Source organism: Centropristis striata, chromosome 3 (genome assembly GCF_030273125.1).
Source record: "Centropristis striata isolate RG_2023a ecotype Rhode Island chromosome 3, C.striata_1.0, whole genome shotgun sequence".
NCBI classification, from domain to species: Eukaryota; Metazoa; Chordata; class Actinopteri; order Perciformes; family Serranidae; genus Centropristis; species Centropristis striata.
Window position 1 is genome coordinate 39998216 of NC_081519.1, and position 17074 is coordinate 40015289.

Sequence of the window (17074 nt, forward strand, 5' to 3'; positions counted from 1 at the left end):
TAGAACAAAAGCTTCCTTTACTGTGCAACCTGCAGGCCAGAGATGGTTTCAGCAACACAGACACAAAATATTTTAAAAAGGAACAACCTCTTCCCTTCTGTTTGGTGCATTAGTCTGACACACTGAGTCTACACAGGTGTATGCAGCTGAGCTGGATTATACTCACATTCATAGTTACATGTCACTATTTCAGTGTTAACCATCATCTACAGAAGGTGGAAAACACTGATGCTGTCCACAGTGAGTTAAGGGGGACTGAAACTACCTACAGTAGTGTTCAATATAATAGCAGTCCATTGTGACTAACCAGATTAATCCAGGTTTTTAGTATATTTTTTATTGCTACATGGCAAACAAGGTACCAGTAGGTGCAGTAGATTCTCAGAAAACTAACAAGACCCAGTATTCGTGATATGCAGCTCTTAAGGCTGTGCAACTGGGCAATTAGTTGAAAGGGGTGCGTTCAAAAAAATAGCAGTGTCTGCCGTTGACTTGACCATAAAACTATTTTGTACAAACTTTTTTGTTTCTAGGATTTAGCAATCCTGTGAATCACTTAACTAATATTTAGTTGTATATGACATTTCTTGGTTTTGCTTCAGAAACAGCATTTTTGATGTCACCCCATAAGTTCTCAACTGGATTAAGGTCCACTCCATAACATCAATGTTGTTGGTTTGGAACCAAGATTTTGCTGGTTTCCTAGTGTGTTTGGGGTCATTGTCTTGTTAAAAAAAACATTTCAAGGGCATGTCCTCTTCAGCATAAGGCAACATGACCTCTTCAAGTATTTTGACATATGCAAACTGATCCATGATCCCTGGTATGTGATAAATAGGCCCAACACCATAGTAGAGAAACATGCCCATATCATGATGCTTCACTGTCTTCACTGTGTACTGTGGCTTGAATTCAGAGTTTGGGGCTCGTCTCACAAACTGTTTGCGGCCCCAAAAAGAATAATTTTACTCTCATCAGGCCACAAAATGTTCCTCCATTTCTCTTTAGGCCAGTTGATGTGTTCTTTGGCAAATTCTAGCCTCTTCTGCACATGCCTCTTTTTTTAACAGAGGGACTTTGCGGGGGATTCTTGTAAATAGATTAGCTTCACACAGACGTCTTCTAACTGTCACAGCACTAACAGGTAACTCCAGACTGTCTCTGATCATCCTGGAGCTGATCATTGGCTGAGCCTTTACCATTCTGATTATTCTTCCATCCATTTTGATGGTTGTCTCCCGTTTTCTGCCACATATCTCTGGTTTTGCTCTCCATTTTAAAGCATTGGAGATCATTTTAGCTGAACAGCCTATAATTGTTTGCACCTCGTTATAAGTTTTCCCCTCTCCAGTCAACTTTTTAATCAAAGTACGCTGTTCGTCTGAACAATGTCTTGAACGACCCATTTTCCTTTCAAAGAGAAATGCATGTTCAACAAGTGCTTCATCCTTAAATAGAGGCCACTTGATTCACACCTGTTTTTTCACAAAATTAATGACCTCACTGATTGAATGCCACACTGCTATATTTTTGAACACCCCTCTTTCAACTAATTGCCAAATTGCACAGCCTTAACCCATTGACGCCTAAAACTTCCTGTAAAACCTCTGGGTGATTTTAAAATAAGCCCCTAAAACCTGAAGTTTTTCTGGAAATTCAACAGAAGTGTCAACGTTTCTACTAAATAATAGATTTTTCAGCCTCTGTATAGCCTCTTATACAAATACTACAAAACGACGTAAACGCTTTCCAGGCCTCAATGGGTTAAGAGTGTGCATATCACGAATGCTGGGTCTTGTTGGTTTTCTGAGAATCTACTGCACCTACTGGTACCTTGTTTGCCATGTAGCAATAAAACATGTACTAAAAACCTGGATTAATCTGGTTAGTCACATTGGACTGATATTATATTGAACACTACTGTATATTGGCATTGATTTTGAAATCCACTTATATGCACTTTAATACTGTATGCAACACAAATAAAACCCATACACACCAACAAAGCTGCTAGAAGTCATTACAACAGGTTGCTTTGGTTATTTCCACATTAGGCAGCATTTACACCAAATTGCAGCAACCACAGGGCATGCTGGGGAAAATGCAGTGGGCCTGTGGCAAAAACTAAAACGTAATCAACTTAAAGGTAATGAAACAAACAAATGAAAGGTAATCCGAAGTCTTGCTTAAATTTCCACAATTTATTCTTATCTTAAACGCCTGATTTGGTGTTTCCAGATGATTTAAATGTGTCCAACCTGTTAATTAATTCACACATTTGTACTAAGATGCTAGCAGAAATATGTAATTTAACTGATTAACTTGGTCTAATCATAAATGCACACAGTGAGGACATAAAAACTGTCCTGACGAAGCCAGACCACACCACAGCCTGCAGACCTAAAAATAGATCCTGGAACAAAAAACAGAAAAGAACAGCAACCAGTTAAGATCTGAAGGTCTGCTTCATATCAATTCATGTCATTTTTTATGTTGTGTGTATTTGTTTACCTTCGCAGTTATTATACTGAGAGATCTGTAGAATAACGTTTGTACAAGACAGCATAGCATTTAAGGCTCTGCTCTTGAGGGGACAGTGCAACTTGCAGCAATGTATAATTATTCTTGCCATAAAGAAAATCTCTGGCAAAGCAGCTCTGCAGCAGACCACATCTCAATGCAAGGGTTAGGGTTTTCCTAGCATCTATCTAATATTTATGTATCTACTTTGCTCTTTTTAATCTTTCAGTGTTATCTTACAGTACAAGATCACTTTCTGCAGACAATTTGAAGCAATAATTGCTGTGAATTGTGAAACATGTGCAGCTGTGGATGTCCGGTGCTGGAAAGAATCACTCATTTGTTTAAAGCTGGGGACATTCCTGGTATAATTACACTCTACAGACTTTGGACTGTTTGATTGAAATTGTTTATTTACATTATTAATCATTATCCGGTAATTGCTGCACATGTTCCTACCTAAGTATTTAGTTTGGGCTTGTTGAAAGAATCACCAGATAAGGGATGGTGGGCCAAACACAAACTGAAACTGTATTGTGTGGTTACAAAACTAACTAAAATTATAGTGAAATTGTCCTTCATTTTCATCTTTGTCAACTTTTTTCATACATAATGAAGATGGATAAGACAAAGGAAATAATGGCAAAATTTACTGTGACCTCTTTTAATCTCCCACCCAACAAATACCCCATTACAAAAAATACTAAAACTAATAAAAACTCAACTAAAACTAGCAAACTCACTCTAAAAACCAATTAAAACTAACTCAATTTGAAAACAAAAATTCACAAGAAAATTAAAACTAAAACTAGTGAAAAATCCAAAACTATTATAACCTTGCATGGGAATTCACTGTTCCAATGAGGGTCCTCACAAAGATAGAAGTACAAGAATGTGTGTGTGTGTGTGTGTGTGAGTGTGAGTGTGAGTGAGTGTGTGTGTGTGTGTGAGGGAATACAAGGATACATGCATGTACATGGTTTTGCAGCTTTTGCAGATTCCTTTTTTATCGAATACCAACAGCTCATGTATTCATTTGTGGAGGCAAATAAAAATGAAACATGATGTGGTATGCAGGCCTAGTTACAGCAAATCTTTTATTTATGGTGACAATTAAAGGAAAGAAAGTGTTGAAGATGAAGAGGAAGAGGAGAAATGGGCAACAAGAGGATGGACATATGGGAGGAGGTGAATGAGGAGGAGAAAAAGCAGGGAGGTGGTGTGTGTGTTCAGTGTTTTAGCTGGAGGTTGTGAACGTGCCCTGAGGGAAATTGCATCATTCATATATGAGTGCTGGCAGCACTCTGCCTCACTCACTGATAGTAAGTGTAAATGCTTAATGGCCATGCTGAGACGCAGAAACACTTCTTGTATATGTGTGTTTCTGGATTTTTTTTTTCTTCTTTCTTTCTTGCTTCTTTCAAGCTGCAGTTCAGCATATGGGAGCGTTTAATATTGGCCCATGGCAGCCAGGCAGCTAGCTAACTCCTCCCAGGAGGGCTGATGCCAACCTCTTCCACTGTACCCCAACACTGATACCAGATGGATCATCTGCATCTGATTTTATCCTTCTGCTCTTTTATTGTTTGGCTTCATTGTTCTTTTTGACATTAGATGGATATGACAGGTAGGAAACCATGTAACATAGAGATTTCTTTATATATTACATATATAAAAACACCTAGTAGTGACTTCCAGTAGTGTCAGGCCTGTACGGGACATTGCTGTTACACCTAAAGGGCTTATATTTTTTCTTTGTCTTTTTTTTTGCAGAGCTGGTGCATCAAAGAGCCTTGTTTTAAAGAAAAAAAAAGAGGTTTTCAAAGGTAGTAAAACTACAAAGACTGAAATGCATTCAGAGCACACAGGCCTCCATCAAGGGCAGTGGTGCATTCAGGTGCTCCAAAATTTACAGGCTCTTTCATGGGATTTAAATCGGCCAGTAGGTTTTTCCGTAATCTTTCCAACAAACAAACAAACAAACAAAACAAACCGACTTCATAAATATATATTGAGTAAAATGACTTCCATTACATGGAAGGATACTTTTTGGAACCTTTAACTTCCTACTTTGGTGTTGAACGGGATGTGAAACTGAAGCATCTGCATGAAATTCAGTAAAAATGTAGCAAAAAATAGCACAGCTGGCACAGGCTTGTACAAACTTTTTCACCCATACAGATGTTAGCTCCGGCAAATCTCTGACCTGCACCTCACCTGCTGTTTTACACACAGCTTGTTGATGAGAATGTCTACAAAACACTGTGTAGTTCAGACTCTGATCTGCATTTTTTAGTACCAAAAAAAAAGCAGCTCACAGTTTGATCACTGGAACTTTAAACTCTTAAAAAATAATTTGTATCTCAGTTATTCAGCCTGTGATACCTTAAATTCTTTAAGAAGACTGTTTTTTTCATGTACCTTCATGGTGAACAGAGAATCCTTAACTGTAGTAAATCCCTAATGAATTGAAATAAACAGGTTTAACAACAGCAGAACTATCAAACTCTAACACAACTAGTGCAGTATGATCCAAGTCTCATCCATCCAGTCATATGCTTTCCAAACACATACATTTCTGTCAAAATCGTACTACGTGAGACACTTTCTGCATTACAGTCGTGCTGAGCGTGTTCTCACAAGCCTGAGATTGTCGGCCTGTGGAGGTTGAAGTATTCCTGTAATGTATAATATACACGTAACAGGTTTGTGAACAGTGGCGGTTCTAGTCCAATTTTAGTGTGGGGGCCAAGGAGGGGCCAGTGTTTAATCAGAGGGGCACATTAGCACATGAACAAATGGCAAAGATGATATTTAAGCATTCAAAATCTTTGAATGTCTTGAAAAAGACACAAAATGACCAAAAAAGACACAAAATGAGAAGACAGAATAACCAAAAAAAAAACCCACAGAAGACATAAAAATGACCAAAAAAGACACAAAATGACCAAAAAAAGACACACAATAACTAAAACAGACACAAAAAAGACACATAAATGACACCAATGACAAAAAAAAGACACAAAATGACAAAAAAAAAGACACAAAATGCCTTACAAAGACATGTAAAGGATTAAAAAATGGACAAAATAGCCCTATAAGACTCCATAGAGTTAAACTATTATACAATGTGCACATTCTGGGTTTCCTTTTGTGTACAATGAGATATTGTTTGAACAAAAAAAGGTCAGAATTGTTCCATTGTTCATCATTATAAATTGATCATTTTATTATTAATTTGACACAGGGGCCACAGCAGGGGCCAAAGGCTTCTTCACAGGGGCAGTGGCCCCTGTTGGCCCCTGTGTAGAACCGCCACTGTTTGTGAAGAACAACCATGGCTCCTCTTAAAACCAAAAGTCAGATGTGCTTGATTAAAGTAAATGGATTTAGTTTACAAAGCAAAGTGAGACACACAACGAGGTTACACTAAAACACAGACTATGCACACAAGGCATGTTAAATGCAGCCCATTATAAGTACTTCTGAGACAGGCTCGACCCACTTCTGTTACCCCCAAAATGCACTCAAAGTGTTTTACAATGCACAACAAGGTACGAGTGGAAATAAGCTAAGCTATAACACTCTTGTTCCAATTTCTGCTCAACTTTGGCTAACATGGAGGTTTAAATCACTGCCCTCAATCCTCTGAAGATTAGGCTGACAAAGCGACATTATTATTTATTTCGCCACTATATTCCTGCTCTTTTTTATAAGTCTTTCCCCCAGAATTATTTTTCACTATTACAGCTCTTTGTAACTCTAATAGTCGGGGAGACTGAGAGTGAAGACGATGAATTATTCAACGTTAGACTGGAGCTTCCAAAGCTACAGTTTGCTGTGTTAGCTGCTTTTCACTCGTCTGCCCCCCTCCCTCCCCAATCCTCGCTCCCCCCCCCCCCCCCCCCCCCCCCACCCATACCCCTTTTCTTTTTCCTCTCCTTCTGTTTGATAATTCATCGCTCTTACATGTCCTCTCACACTAAGCCTGCAGTACCCACATTTATCCCCTTCTTTTCTCTTTTCCTCTGCCTCTTAATTATGAAGAATCGTGAATGAAGAGTCGCTCTGTCTCTCTCAATTTACAAATTCAAATGCAGTGGAGCCCTCTCTTCCTCAATAGACCATTGTTAGACAATAGGTGAGAAGATTTTGTGAACTTTCTCTTCGATGTGGCTAAAAGGGACTTTAACGAACATTTTTCCTGCTCTGTAATTCCCCCAAAACTACCAGCCACTATTTATTTTTTCTGCTGAACTGAAGTGTGCGTCACAATAATCAATATAAATAGTATTCCTGTTTAAGCAGCTATAATTGTAGCTGCGAGGAACACAGGGAGAAAGTGAAAGAAACATGTTGGTGTTCCTCAGAAGAGATTACAAACTGTCTCTGTGATTACAGTGTAGGTTCCGAAACCACTAAACCGCTCGCTAACCGAGAGCTCTTTGAAGAATTGAAAAGTTTTCACCACAGTGTTTAAGATTGTGAGGAACTGGAGGCAGTCTCTCTGATTTGTATGTTTATAGTGATGCTCTGGAAGAATGAAACACTGCAGTAAAATTGCACCCAGGACAGTTAATTTACTTTGTCTCTGAGCTGGAGAGAAAGAAAGAGAGAAAGAGAAAGACAGAAATATCCCCGAGTTAAGTGTCCATAATTCTGAGAAACACGGTGACTTTAAAAACCAACAAGACACTTTGGTAACGCTTTATAATAGGGTCCTTAATAACCATTAATTAACAAGTAATAAGGCATTGTTCTCGCTTTAGATCCGGTAGTTGCAAAAAGCATAGTTAACTTATAATAGATGAGCAATAAAGTATATTTTAATATCAATAAGCAAACAAAATAAGATTAATAAAGGCATGGCAAAGACATAATGGGTGGGTCATGGGTGTTTGTAATGCCATTATTAACACTTATATAAGCTTATAAACACACAATAATATTAATAAGCATCTTGTAAGGACTTACAAGGGCCTTATTACTTGTTAATTAATGGTTATTACAAGGACCTTAATATAAAGCGTTACCGGCACTTTTATTCTACATAATATTTATAAATGATTATGACTTCTGAGAGTCTTAAAGGGTAGTAAATGTTCTTTTTGTTGATTCTTTTATTTGGTAACAATACAAGTTGAATACATGTTTACAATACAGCAATACATGTTAAATATACAACAGTATGATTAGTGAAAAACAGACTCACTGAATCACAACCACTCAGATTCACTTCCACACAGTCAGGGACACCAACTGTGGTGCGATACTGAGAAGGAAGAGAGAAAAAAGGCAGTTTTGGTAACCCTTTATTATAAAAATCATTAATAAATGGTTAATTGACAGTTATGTAACCTTAAGTTAAGTTATTTTACTGTTAACGAACAATGGAATGTGAATAATGATGGCAAATTATAAGTGATGCTCTAATTTTGGTTATTTAACAGTTTATTGCACACATTACATTTTATTTACTATAGATTATTTTTTAAACCTTCAAGAAATCATAAAAAATCTTCTCTCTTCTTTTCCTCTTTAAAACTAATATGGATTGCTTTTATAAGATTGCAACTTATTCTTATAATACTTATCAGTTAATTAATAGTTTATTTATTTCCTCCCTTAAATCTTTCATTGGTGTGAGTGTGCTCCATTTATGTCTACCTTAATAATGTTTCTGGATACTTTACAACCTACTTATTCACTTTTTAGAAAGGTATAATCATAAGTTGTACCTTTTTATAATAGCAATGTTTAATATAATATTAAACAAAATCTTTTGCCTTTTTTTAACTAAAGTTTTACCATTTGGTACCATTTTTTATTAATACGTTACCAAGTTTTTGTTTTCTCTGTATTTTATGGAATTTAAAAAAAATTTTAAAACATAAAATAAAAGATGATTTTCAAATGTTTGTTTCCAGGAGAGGTGACAAGTAAATTCAAGATGATCACAGCATGTTAGCATGTTAGCATGTTAACACAGAGCTGAGGCTTGTGACTGATGACTGTCTGTCTTTTTATTGGGTTACGGCCAATGCAGTGTGTTTTAATCTGCTCATGGATGCTAACAGCAGTGTCAGTTCTTCACGCCTTCAGTTAATTGATCATTGTCAGTGAATGTGTTCACACCTTCAGTTTATCTGCTGTTTTTTAATATCAGATTGCTCACACCTCATCTGTTTTATTCCTTCTACTTTAACTTTAGAAATAGCATATTTATGAAAGCACACCAGTTGGCTGCATTTATAGAAAAGAAGTGACTTTTTTCCACCTTTCACCAGCACCAGTTTGCCTTTCTTTGACTTTGAGACTATTGTAGCGTAGGTCATACCAAAGCGATGAGACTTTGTAGCAGAGGCCAGTAATGCTCAGGGCGATGGAGAGTATAATGTGTTCTGGAGAGAAAAGAAAAACAGCTCGCTCTATTTTTAGGAGCATAAAGATTTGGTTTCTACTCCAGATGAAAACTATATGCCCGTATAATGTTGCAGCTGCCTGGGGACACATGAAGAAACACACACACACACACACACACACCCATAGCTGGCCAGGCTGAGGACTGGGTAGCCATATCAGGTTGGTAAGATAAACAGGGTGGTATTGATCTAGAAACGGAGACAGGCAGAGAGAGGGAGAGAAAGAGGAAATACAAGCCCTTTCTCTCCCATGATGCATGAAATAGCAGGAGATGTTATCTAGTCTGATGACCCAAAAGAAAACACCACTCGCCCACACATTGTTGAACTCATTGGCGTTTGCTGACTATGAGATTATCTAAGAGATTTAACAGTCTTTATCAATTCCTTTATCATTACATGTTGGATTGTTTATGCCCGTGTGTGTGTGTGTGTGTGTGTTCTTGGATTTTCTACATAGTGAGGACCGGAACACGTTTTTAACCAACAGTGAGGACATTTCGGCCGGTCCTCACTTCTTTAAATCCTTTTTTTTAGATTTCAGACTTTGTTTTAAGGGTTAAAGGTTACATGATAATGATAATTAACTGCAACTGTATTGTGTGGTTACAAAACTAACTAAAATTATAGTGAAAATGTCATTCATTCAAGGCAAAATTTACTGTGACCTCTTTTAATCTCCCACCCAACAAATACCCCATTACAAAAAACTACAACTAATAAAAACTAAACTAAAACTAAAGCATTTAAAATAAATAAATTCTAAACTAAAACTAGCAAACTCACTCCAAAAACTCATTAAAACTAACTGAATTTGAAAACAAAAATTCAAAACAAAATTAAAACTAAAACTGATGAGAAATCCAAAACTATTATAACCTTGCAAGGGAATTCACTGTTCCAATGAGGGCCCTCACAAAGATAGAAGTACAAGAATGTGTGTGTGTGTGTGTGTGTGTGTGTGTGTGTGTGTGTGTGTGTGTGTGTGTTTGTTTGCGTGGCACCGTGAGGTCAATGCAAGACAACGTTAGCCAATTAGCGGACGCAGCTGGATTGCTGGAACACGCCGCACATGGTGTCTTGGGTTTGAAAATGACTGCATTTACATGTGCACTAGCAATTGGAGTGCACATTGAGATGAAAATAGAAGTTATTTAGTGTTTAAGTGGTTTGCTGTAAACCAGAGCTTCCAGGTTCTGTTTGGAGAAAAAAATCCCATTAAAATCTCATTCAGCTGACATTTGTAATAACTTACATGATTAAAAAATCCGGCCATAGAACAGAGCGTTTATTCATCAGTATGTCATGTGGTTCGTTTTATTTTTTATTCATTCGAGCCACTAAACTGTTATTGTTTATTTAATATCTCAGTTTTTTAGCTGTCTCTGACGAACACCACTTCCCATAAGCCTATAAGACCTTTGCTTGTTTTACATAACAACTCAACTAAGAGTAGGAGTTTAAGAAAGTTTCAATACATTTGAGAATTGCAATATTATGTTCTATGATTGTCTCAATTTTTAACAAACACTTTGTATGCAAAGTTTTGGAGCAGACAGATTGCACACAAAGTAGCACTGTGATGTTACAGCGACTGTAATAAATGCAAATACAGATCCCACTATTGTGATTGCATAAAGACGTAAACTTTTTTTCATTTTATGTTATGTTAAAAAATCACAATTTATTTATTTATGATTATTACCATTACACAGCTCAATTTAAGAGGCAAAATACTGCAAATCCAGGAGTCATCACATAAAAAGAGAAAAGAAACTGGCTTCCACAGGTGCTGGAAATCCTTGAAAGCAGTTCTTGAATTTTTTATAAAATCCTATCGAGTCATAATTGTTTCTTTTTCCAGTTCTTTTCAAACTGGAATTAAGGGATTAAGGTTATAGGGCTGCCATCCTGTATTCAGCATGTATGCAAGGACAAAACATTACATATTTATTTATTTTGCATGATAATTTCTTTGGTTTTCTGCATGAGCTTCTGCAGGATAGGGTTAATTTATGGAGGGATAATAATACTGCAGAAACAATCAAGTAGTCTTTACAAATCCAGTGACAATTTTTCAGCCAAGAACTTCTTAATTCAGCGACAGTGTTACAAGAATCGCTCTGATTCTGTGAAGTGACTATTAAATGATTGTGAAAGAGAAACATTCGCCGAATGCACTTGAAATAAAACATGAGGAGAAATGAAACCATAAAGATCTAATTCTATAGAACCTGCAGTTGAGATACATATTATAGAATAGTTTTGAGTTACAGACTGTATAGTTTTACTGAATGAACCCAGCGTGAGGTTATCTCTCTCTCTCTGTGAATGATTCTCGCCGGAAAAGTTTGTGAAAGCCAACTGCTTTTGAAGTAAACTAAATAGCTTTGTTTTTTCACGTCAGTGTCTGTCTAATGTCTCACACACAGCTGGTTATGTTTTGATAAATGACTCATCTCTGCGCTGCTTTCTAGCAATTTCAAAATTGCACTCACTGGCACAAGGAGGGACATAAAATTACAGGTCGAGACATGTTGACATATCTTTCACTCGCTGGCCCAAATCTAGGGAGCCTCGTCTGTCGCGGGGGGAAGACATGTTTACTGTTTGATTGTTCCTGGCCTGGACAGAATTTGTGTTGCCAAGCACAACGATCCAAAACTGCTCACTAGCTGGGCTTGTGTTTGTCACCAGGCAACATTAGCTCAGAAAACAAGAGATTTTTCGAGGGAACTGTGGACACTTTAGCGTTTCCAGAAGAAGATTCATTCAAATTACTGTCATATTTGTTCTTAGAATACTGTTTCACTTTTCTTTCATCACTTTTTCTCTTGCAGATGTCCTTGTTTTGGATCATCACAACTCTCATTCATGTCTTGCTTCTCACACATTTATTTAATGACGAGATTAAAATAAGGGCTAAAAGCCAAGGAGGCATCAATCAGCACTGTAGACCCTTGTCCTTGTGCCGCAGGTTTGCTTTATAGTTATAATTGAAAGGCAAGGAGAGTTTGTCTATAGAGAAGCTTTCAAACACAGAGGGCATTAAAAGTGCTTTACATAACGTAAAGAGAGAAAAAAATCCAATTAAAGTAGAATAAATAAAACCAGAGGTTGCTAACAACTCTTGACAATATAAACTGAACAGAATTGCATAACTTAAACAAAAAATCAATGAAAATAATCAGTAATTTGTAGTTTGCTTAACCTACATAAGAGTTTAATGTAACAAACAGCATACTATCACTTCTTAACACAACTAACTCATCCTGAAGTTAAGTCAAAGCTTGTAGATATTTATAGTGTATAGAACTTACTGGGCTGATTTTCTTTAAACACATATATATAGAAATATACAGTATTTTCACCCAAGCCTGTTTAGCAGTCAAGCTACTGACCCCACACCAGAGGAAAACTGTGCCAATTTTGGCACTGATTTGCTCTGATTTGTTACAGATTCAAGGCTGGTCTGAACCATAGAATGTATAAACCTTTTCTCTGCCTAAATGAGCCTGTAGTGTTTCAATTTGAATACCGTAATGGTGAGTGTAAGCTGACTGTGAAGAAGCCCTTGGCCCCTGCTGTGGCCCCTGTTTAAAATTAATAATAAAATTATACATTTATAACGATGAACGACGGAACAATTCTTACTTATTTTTTGTTCAAACAATATCTCATTGTACACAAAAGGAACCCAGAATGTGCACATTGTATAATAGCTTAAGTTTGCAATAAAAGCTAAATATAAAGATCATTCTCACTGTACTGCACTTTCAAAATAAAAAAAGTGATTGTGCAAAAAAAAAGAGAAATGTCATTGTCGTACAAAATAACTGTTAATGTTGGTAAGTCTCATTGCTTCAATCAATGTAGTTCTTCCAAATATGAGACTTTTAGATAAAATAAAGGTTTTGAATGCTTAAATATAATTTTTGATGATTTTTAATGTGCCCCTCTGATTAAACACTGGCCCCTCCTTGGCCCCCACAGTAAAATTGGTCTAGAACCGCCACTGCTGGGAAGCATCATCCACACGTTAACTTGTGGCTTTAGCTCGCAGAAGCCCCATTTGAGACTAACAATAAAACTTTATTTTCAGCATGCACAGCAAAACTTATAAACTTTGGGATGTATGTTGCTGGAAAGTATAGATGACTTCACCTATACTTCATCTATACATGTTGGGGTTTTTTCTGAATTCACCATTAGTAGTATAGATAGTGGCAGAGATGCAGAGTGAAAGGGGGAGACGTGCAGGAAAGGGCTCCGAGCCGGATTCAAACCCGGGCCAGCTGCATTGCAAGGACTAAGGCCCCGTTTACACGAGGACGCTCGCGGGTAAAAACGACAAAATATTTTATCGGAAGTGCCTTTCGTTTAGACGGTGACAGCGTTTTGGGGGCTTGAAGACGCAAAAATCTGAAACCACCCTCCAAAGTGGAAAAGTTAAATCCGCTCCGCCGTAGCGTGTCGTCTACACGCCAAGACACAAAACTCTGATCTGATCTGCTCACGTCACGTATGTGTTTACGTCACATACATGCTCCAGTACAGGAAAATAAACAAATGTGGGATTATTTCCATGTGTCGGACCTTCAAGCTGCTCTGGCAGCTCTAATAAACTTACAGGAGCCTTTCCACCAAATGTACAGGATATCTAGAGACAGTATTAGTGAACAGAGAAGGATCTGGAATTACCTCTATCACATTTTGGATGCAGCAATTCGTCGGAGGCGAGCCAGACGGCTGTGAACGAGACCTGGGAGATCTAGTGATGGTGGAGAACTTTGTGGAAGGAGTAGCTGATGAAAATGTGTGGCGTGAAAACTTCTGCATGCCCAAAGATGCTCTTATCGCTTTAAGTGATGCCGCCTGGCATGCATACAATCGAATTTCACACACTTTTGCGTCACCGTATGCAGCAGATTTCCTCCCAAAAATGCTCGTCTAAACGAGGAATAAAAAGTGAAGACGCGACGCCACTTTTGCGTCTTCTGTTCAGACCGTCATCGTGTAAACGTAGCCTAAGACTTAAAGCCACCAGTGCGCCCCTGAATTCACACTTGATCATGCAGGTTTCTGTGAGACCACAACTCCCTAGAATTGCAGCTCTGAAAGAGTTTGGATAAATGTCTAGCGTGTCGTCCTCTGTCTTATCAAACACCAGTTAAATCTGCCAGTTAAAAACCCACATTGTTTAAAATCAGTTAAGATTTAAAGGTTTAACAGTTGTAGGGTGTTTTGCTCAGTTCTCCTGGTTCTTGTTAGAAGGAATACGTTTCTTGTCCGGACATGAATCCACTAATTCTTTCTGTTTGTTTTAAGTGATACAAGGCTGATTAAGTTATTGCCTTTATGTGGCTGCTGAAGCTCAGATACAATGAAAGATATGAAACCCAGCTCCATCCGCAGTAATCCCTTCATTCAGATGGTGAAATTACACCTGGAGGCTTCTCTGATAAACAGGCTCAGATGTCACAAATGCACAACAAATACTGTCACTGTTGGAGGATGCCGAGAGGAAAAGTATGTCGCGCTGTGATCTCACTACCCACACATGCCCGTCCTGTTTCGGATAGCGACCTTCTTGTATTCTCTGTATGCGTAAGTGTGTTTATGCAACTGTGTGAGAAGGGAGAACAAGAGAGAGTGCGTGCCAGACACAGAAACTCTGGTGTTTGCGGCTCAGGCAGCAGATCTCTCTACGATAATCAGCTGGATTGTCTTGCACGCACAACATCTGTCTCAAACACACACAGAACTGCCTCTTTCACACACACAAACACAGCCATTATATAGTCATTACTGTCAGGCTGATGCTATGCAGCCCTCTCTAACATGCTCTTTCTCTCTTATCCATCTCCTTCCTTCCCCCCTTTTTCTTTTCTTTGTCTTGTCTCTCTCCTCTCTCTGCCTCCCTCCATCCATCCAGACGGTTTCGATCTTGGAGCAGCGGCTGACGCTGACAGAGGACAAGCTCAAGGAGTGTTTGGAGAACCAGATGGAGATCGGTCTACATCTCCAGAGACGAGAGGAGGCCTAAAGATGGCGGCACTGGAGAGAGGTTGAGCTGCGGTGGGAGGGAAATGGGGTCACACAAACACCATTAACACAAACACGATCCAGTACTCTCTCGTTGTTCGATCACACTTAAAACGTGCACTCTCACACGCCCACGTCCCGAACCGTTTTCCCGACTGAACTTTAAATGCACGCCGAGCCTCGCTGCTGATGCACTCTGTCTGGTTATTGTACAAAGAGATATCCGAAGTGAAGGAGTTGAATATTGGAGAAGTTGTTCTTCTGCAAGAGTGCTGAGAGAGCAGTCCCTTTTCTGCTGACAAAGGACCTGCTGCTACTAGTCACTGTGTGTGTAAGTGTAAGTGTGTGTGTGTGAGTGTGTGTGGGGGCACGATGGAGTGTAGACACACAATAAAGACACATGCAATAGACTTTCGCACTTGTCTTTGCACTACATGTGTGGGCATTTTTAACTCTATTTGTGCTTGGCTCATGCCAAATGGCATCTGTATAAATGCTCTGTGTCATCAAAAAGCACATATACTGTAAATAGACCGTATACACACACACAGCATGTCATAAGACACAGTTAGTACAGGGATTTAATCATTTTTAAAGGAATAGAAAGAGGCTCTTTAGGGACCTGAATTTGACCTTGTTCACTAAGTTTTTTTTCCCCAGATACTTCATGTTTGTTAACCTGTCATCATTGGTAAATCTGCTGATTTAAAGGCATATTATGCAGGAATTGTTGGTTATTGTTTGCAAATACATACAGTTAAACATTTTGAATTTGGCCCCTACTCTGCAGCACAACAGACATGAAATCAAACTCCAGATTCACTCTGGAACAAGCTTTTTTTACTTGCCGTTTTTCCACACTGTAATCCTAAACACAGTAAAATTAAAAGAAAAGAGGACATTAGGGCAGAAGGTAGAGTCTCTGCATATACAGACACACTTCTACTGGGTCATAAGTGATGATTAAAAGGAGTTATTGTATGGATTGATACATTGTTTCTAGGAAAATCCTGCATAGTATACCTTTAATTCAATTAACTACACGGTGCCTTTATTTTGTTTCACATAAAGAATATGTCTGTGATATTCTGTATTTTCTACTTTCAACAAATCTTGTAAAAAGACCAAAAACTAACAATGAATTGATTTTAATGGCAATACTGTCCATTTGTTACATAGTTCAAATACATTTCAGTGAGCCATATCAATACATTATGACCAACATGGGCATTTTAGTTTATTTTAGTCAATCCCACATATATTATATTCCTGACATAAATAGTCGGATGCACTGATTTTATATCCTAGACTGGTTTCTGCACCAATACTGACCTTATTAAAAAATGTGGATATTGGCGATAACTGATCCACAAAAAATACTGCTGTTGGATCTGAGTTAAGGTATTGGCCTCAGCAGTAGAAGACAAGTAGAACTGGTAAATACTCACTAGTGCAGTGTTTTAAAATACATTTTATATTGTTTCCTGTTTTTAGAGATGTACAATGGGGGATGAACTGGTTCATGGCACGGAAAGGCCTGAAAAGTTTTGAGACATAAACACATATTGTTGGTTTTGGTCTTCTTGCTGGATTGTTGACAGTAAAAAAAAAAGTAAAATAACAGCAGTCTTGTACTTTAAGTTCAAATGACGGTGCTATTTCCTACTCTGAGTGCAGAACGGCTGATTGTAATTACATGAGTTTGAAAGATAAGCGTCTTGTTCTGTCCCTTTGTATCCTGTGTCTGAAACTTTTTATACACTGAAAGTAACTTATTTTGTACCTTGTTAATAAATGTGTTTTACTCTTATTCTGACTTGAAATGAGTTGATAAAACGATTCCGGCTGCTCTTTCATAACACTGAGCTCTGTGTGTGTGTAACAAGTGGAAGAGGGTTTGTTTTCATAATCGTTGCCAAATCGATGATGTCACCGGGTTATTTTTTAAGAGACTGTTTCCTGCTCTGATTGGTCCACAGAGCCCGAGCAGTTACCCGAGAAATGATGACTTTTCTGCCTTTATTGTCCTCAGCAGAGACGTTAAGATCATGAGCTGTGAGCTGTGTCATCCATCGCTCATTTCCAGC

General features: G+C 38.1%; 1 protein-coding gene across 1 annotated transcript in view; it reads left to right on the plus strand.

The window, feature by feature from the left end:
• poc1a (POC1 centriolar protein A) overlaps window positions 1-17074 on the plus strand; it is a 50679-nt gene extending 33605 nt beyond the window's left edge. Inside the window, exon 10 of the mRNA XM_059329163.1 lies at window positions 14878-17074. Within this exon, the coding sequence (XP_059185146.1) occupies window positions 14878-14988 (111 nt within the window). The 3' untranslated portion in view covers window positions 14989-17074. The remainder of the gene's footprint in view (window positions 1-14877) is intronic.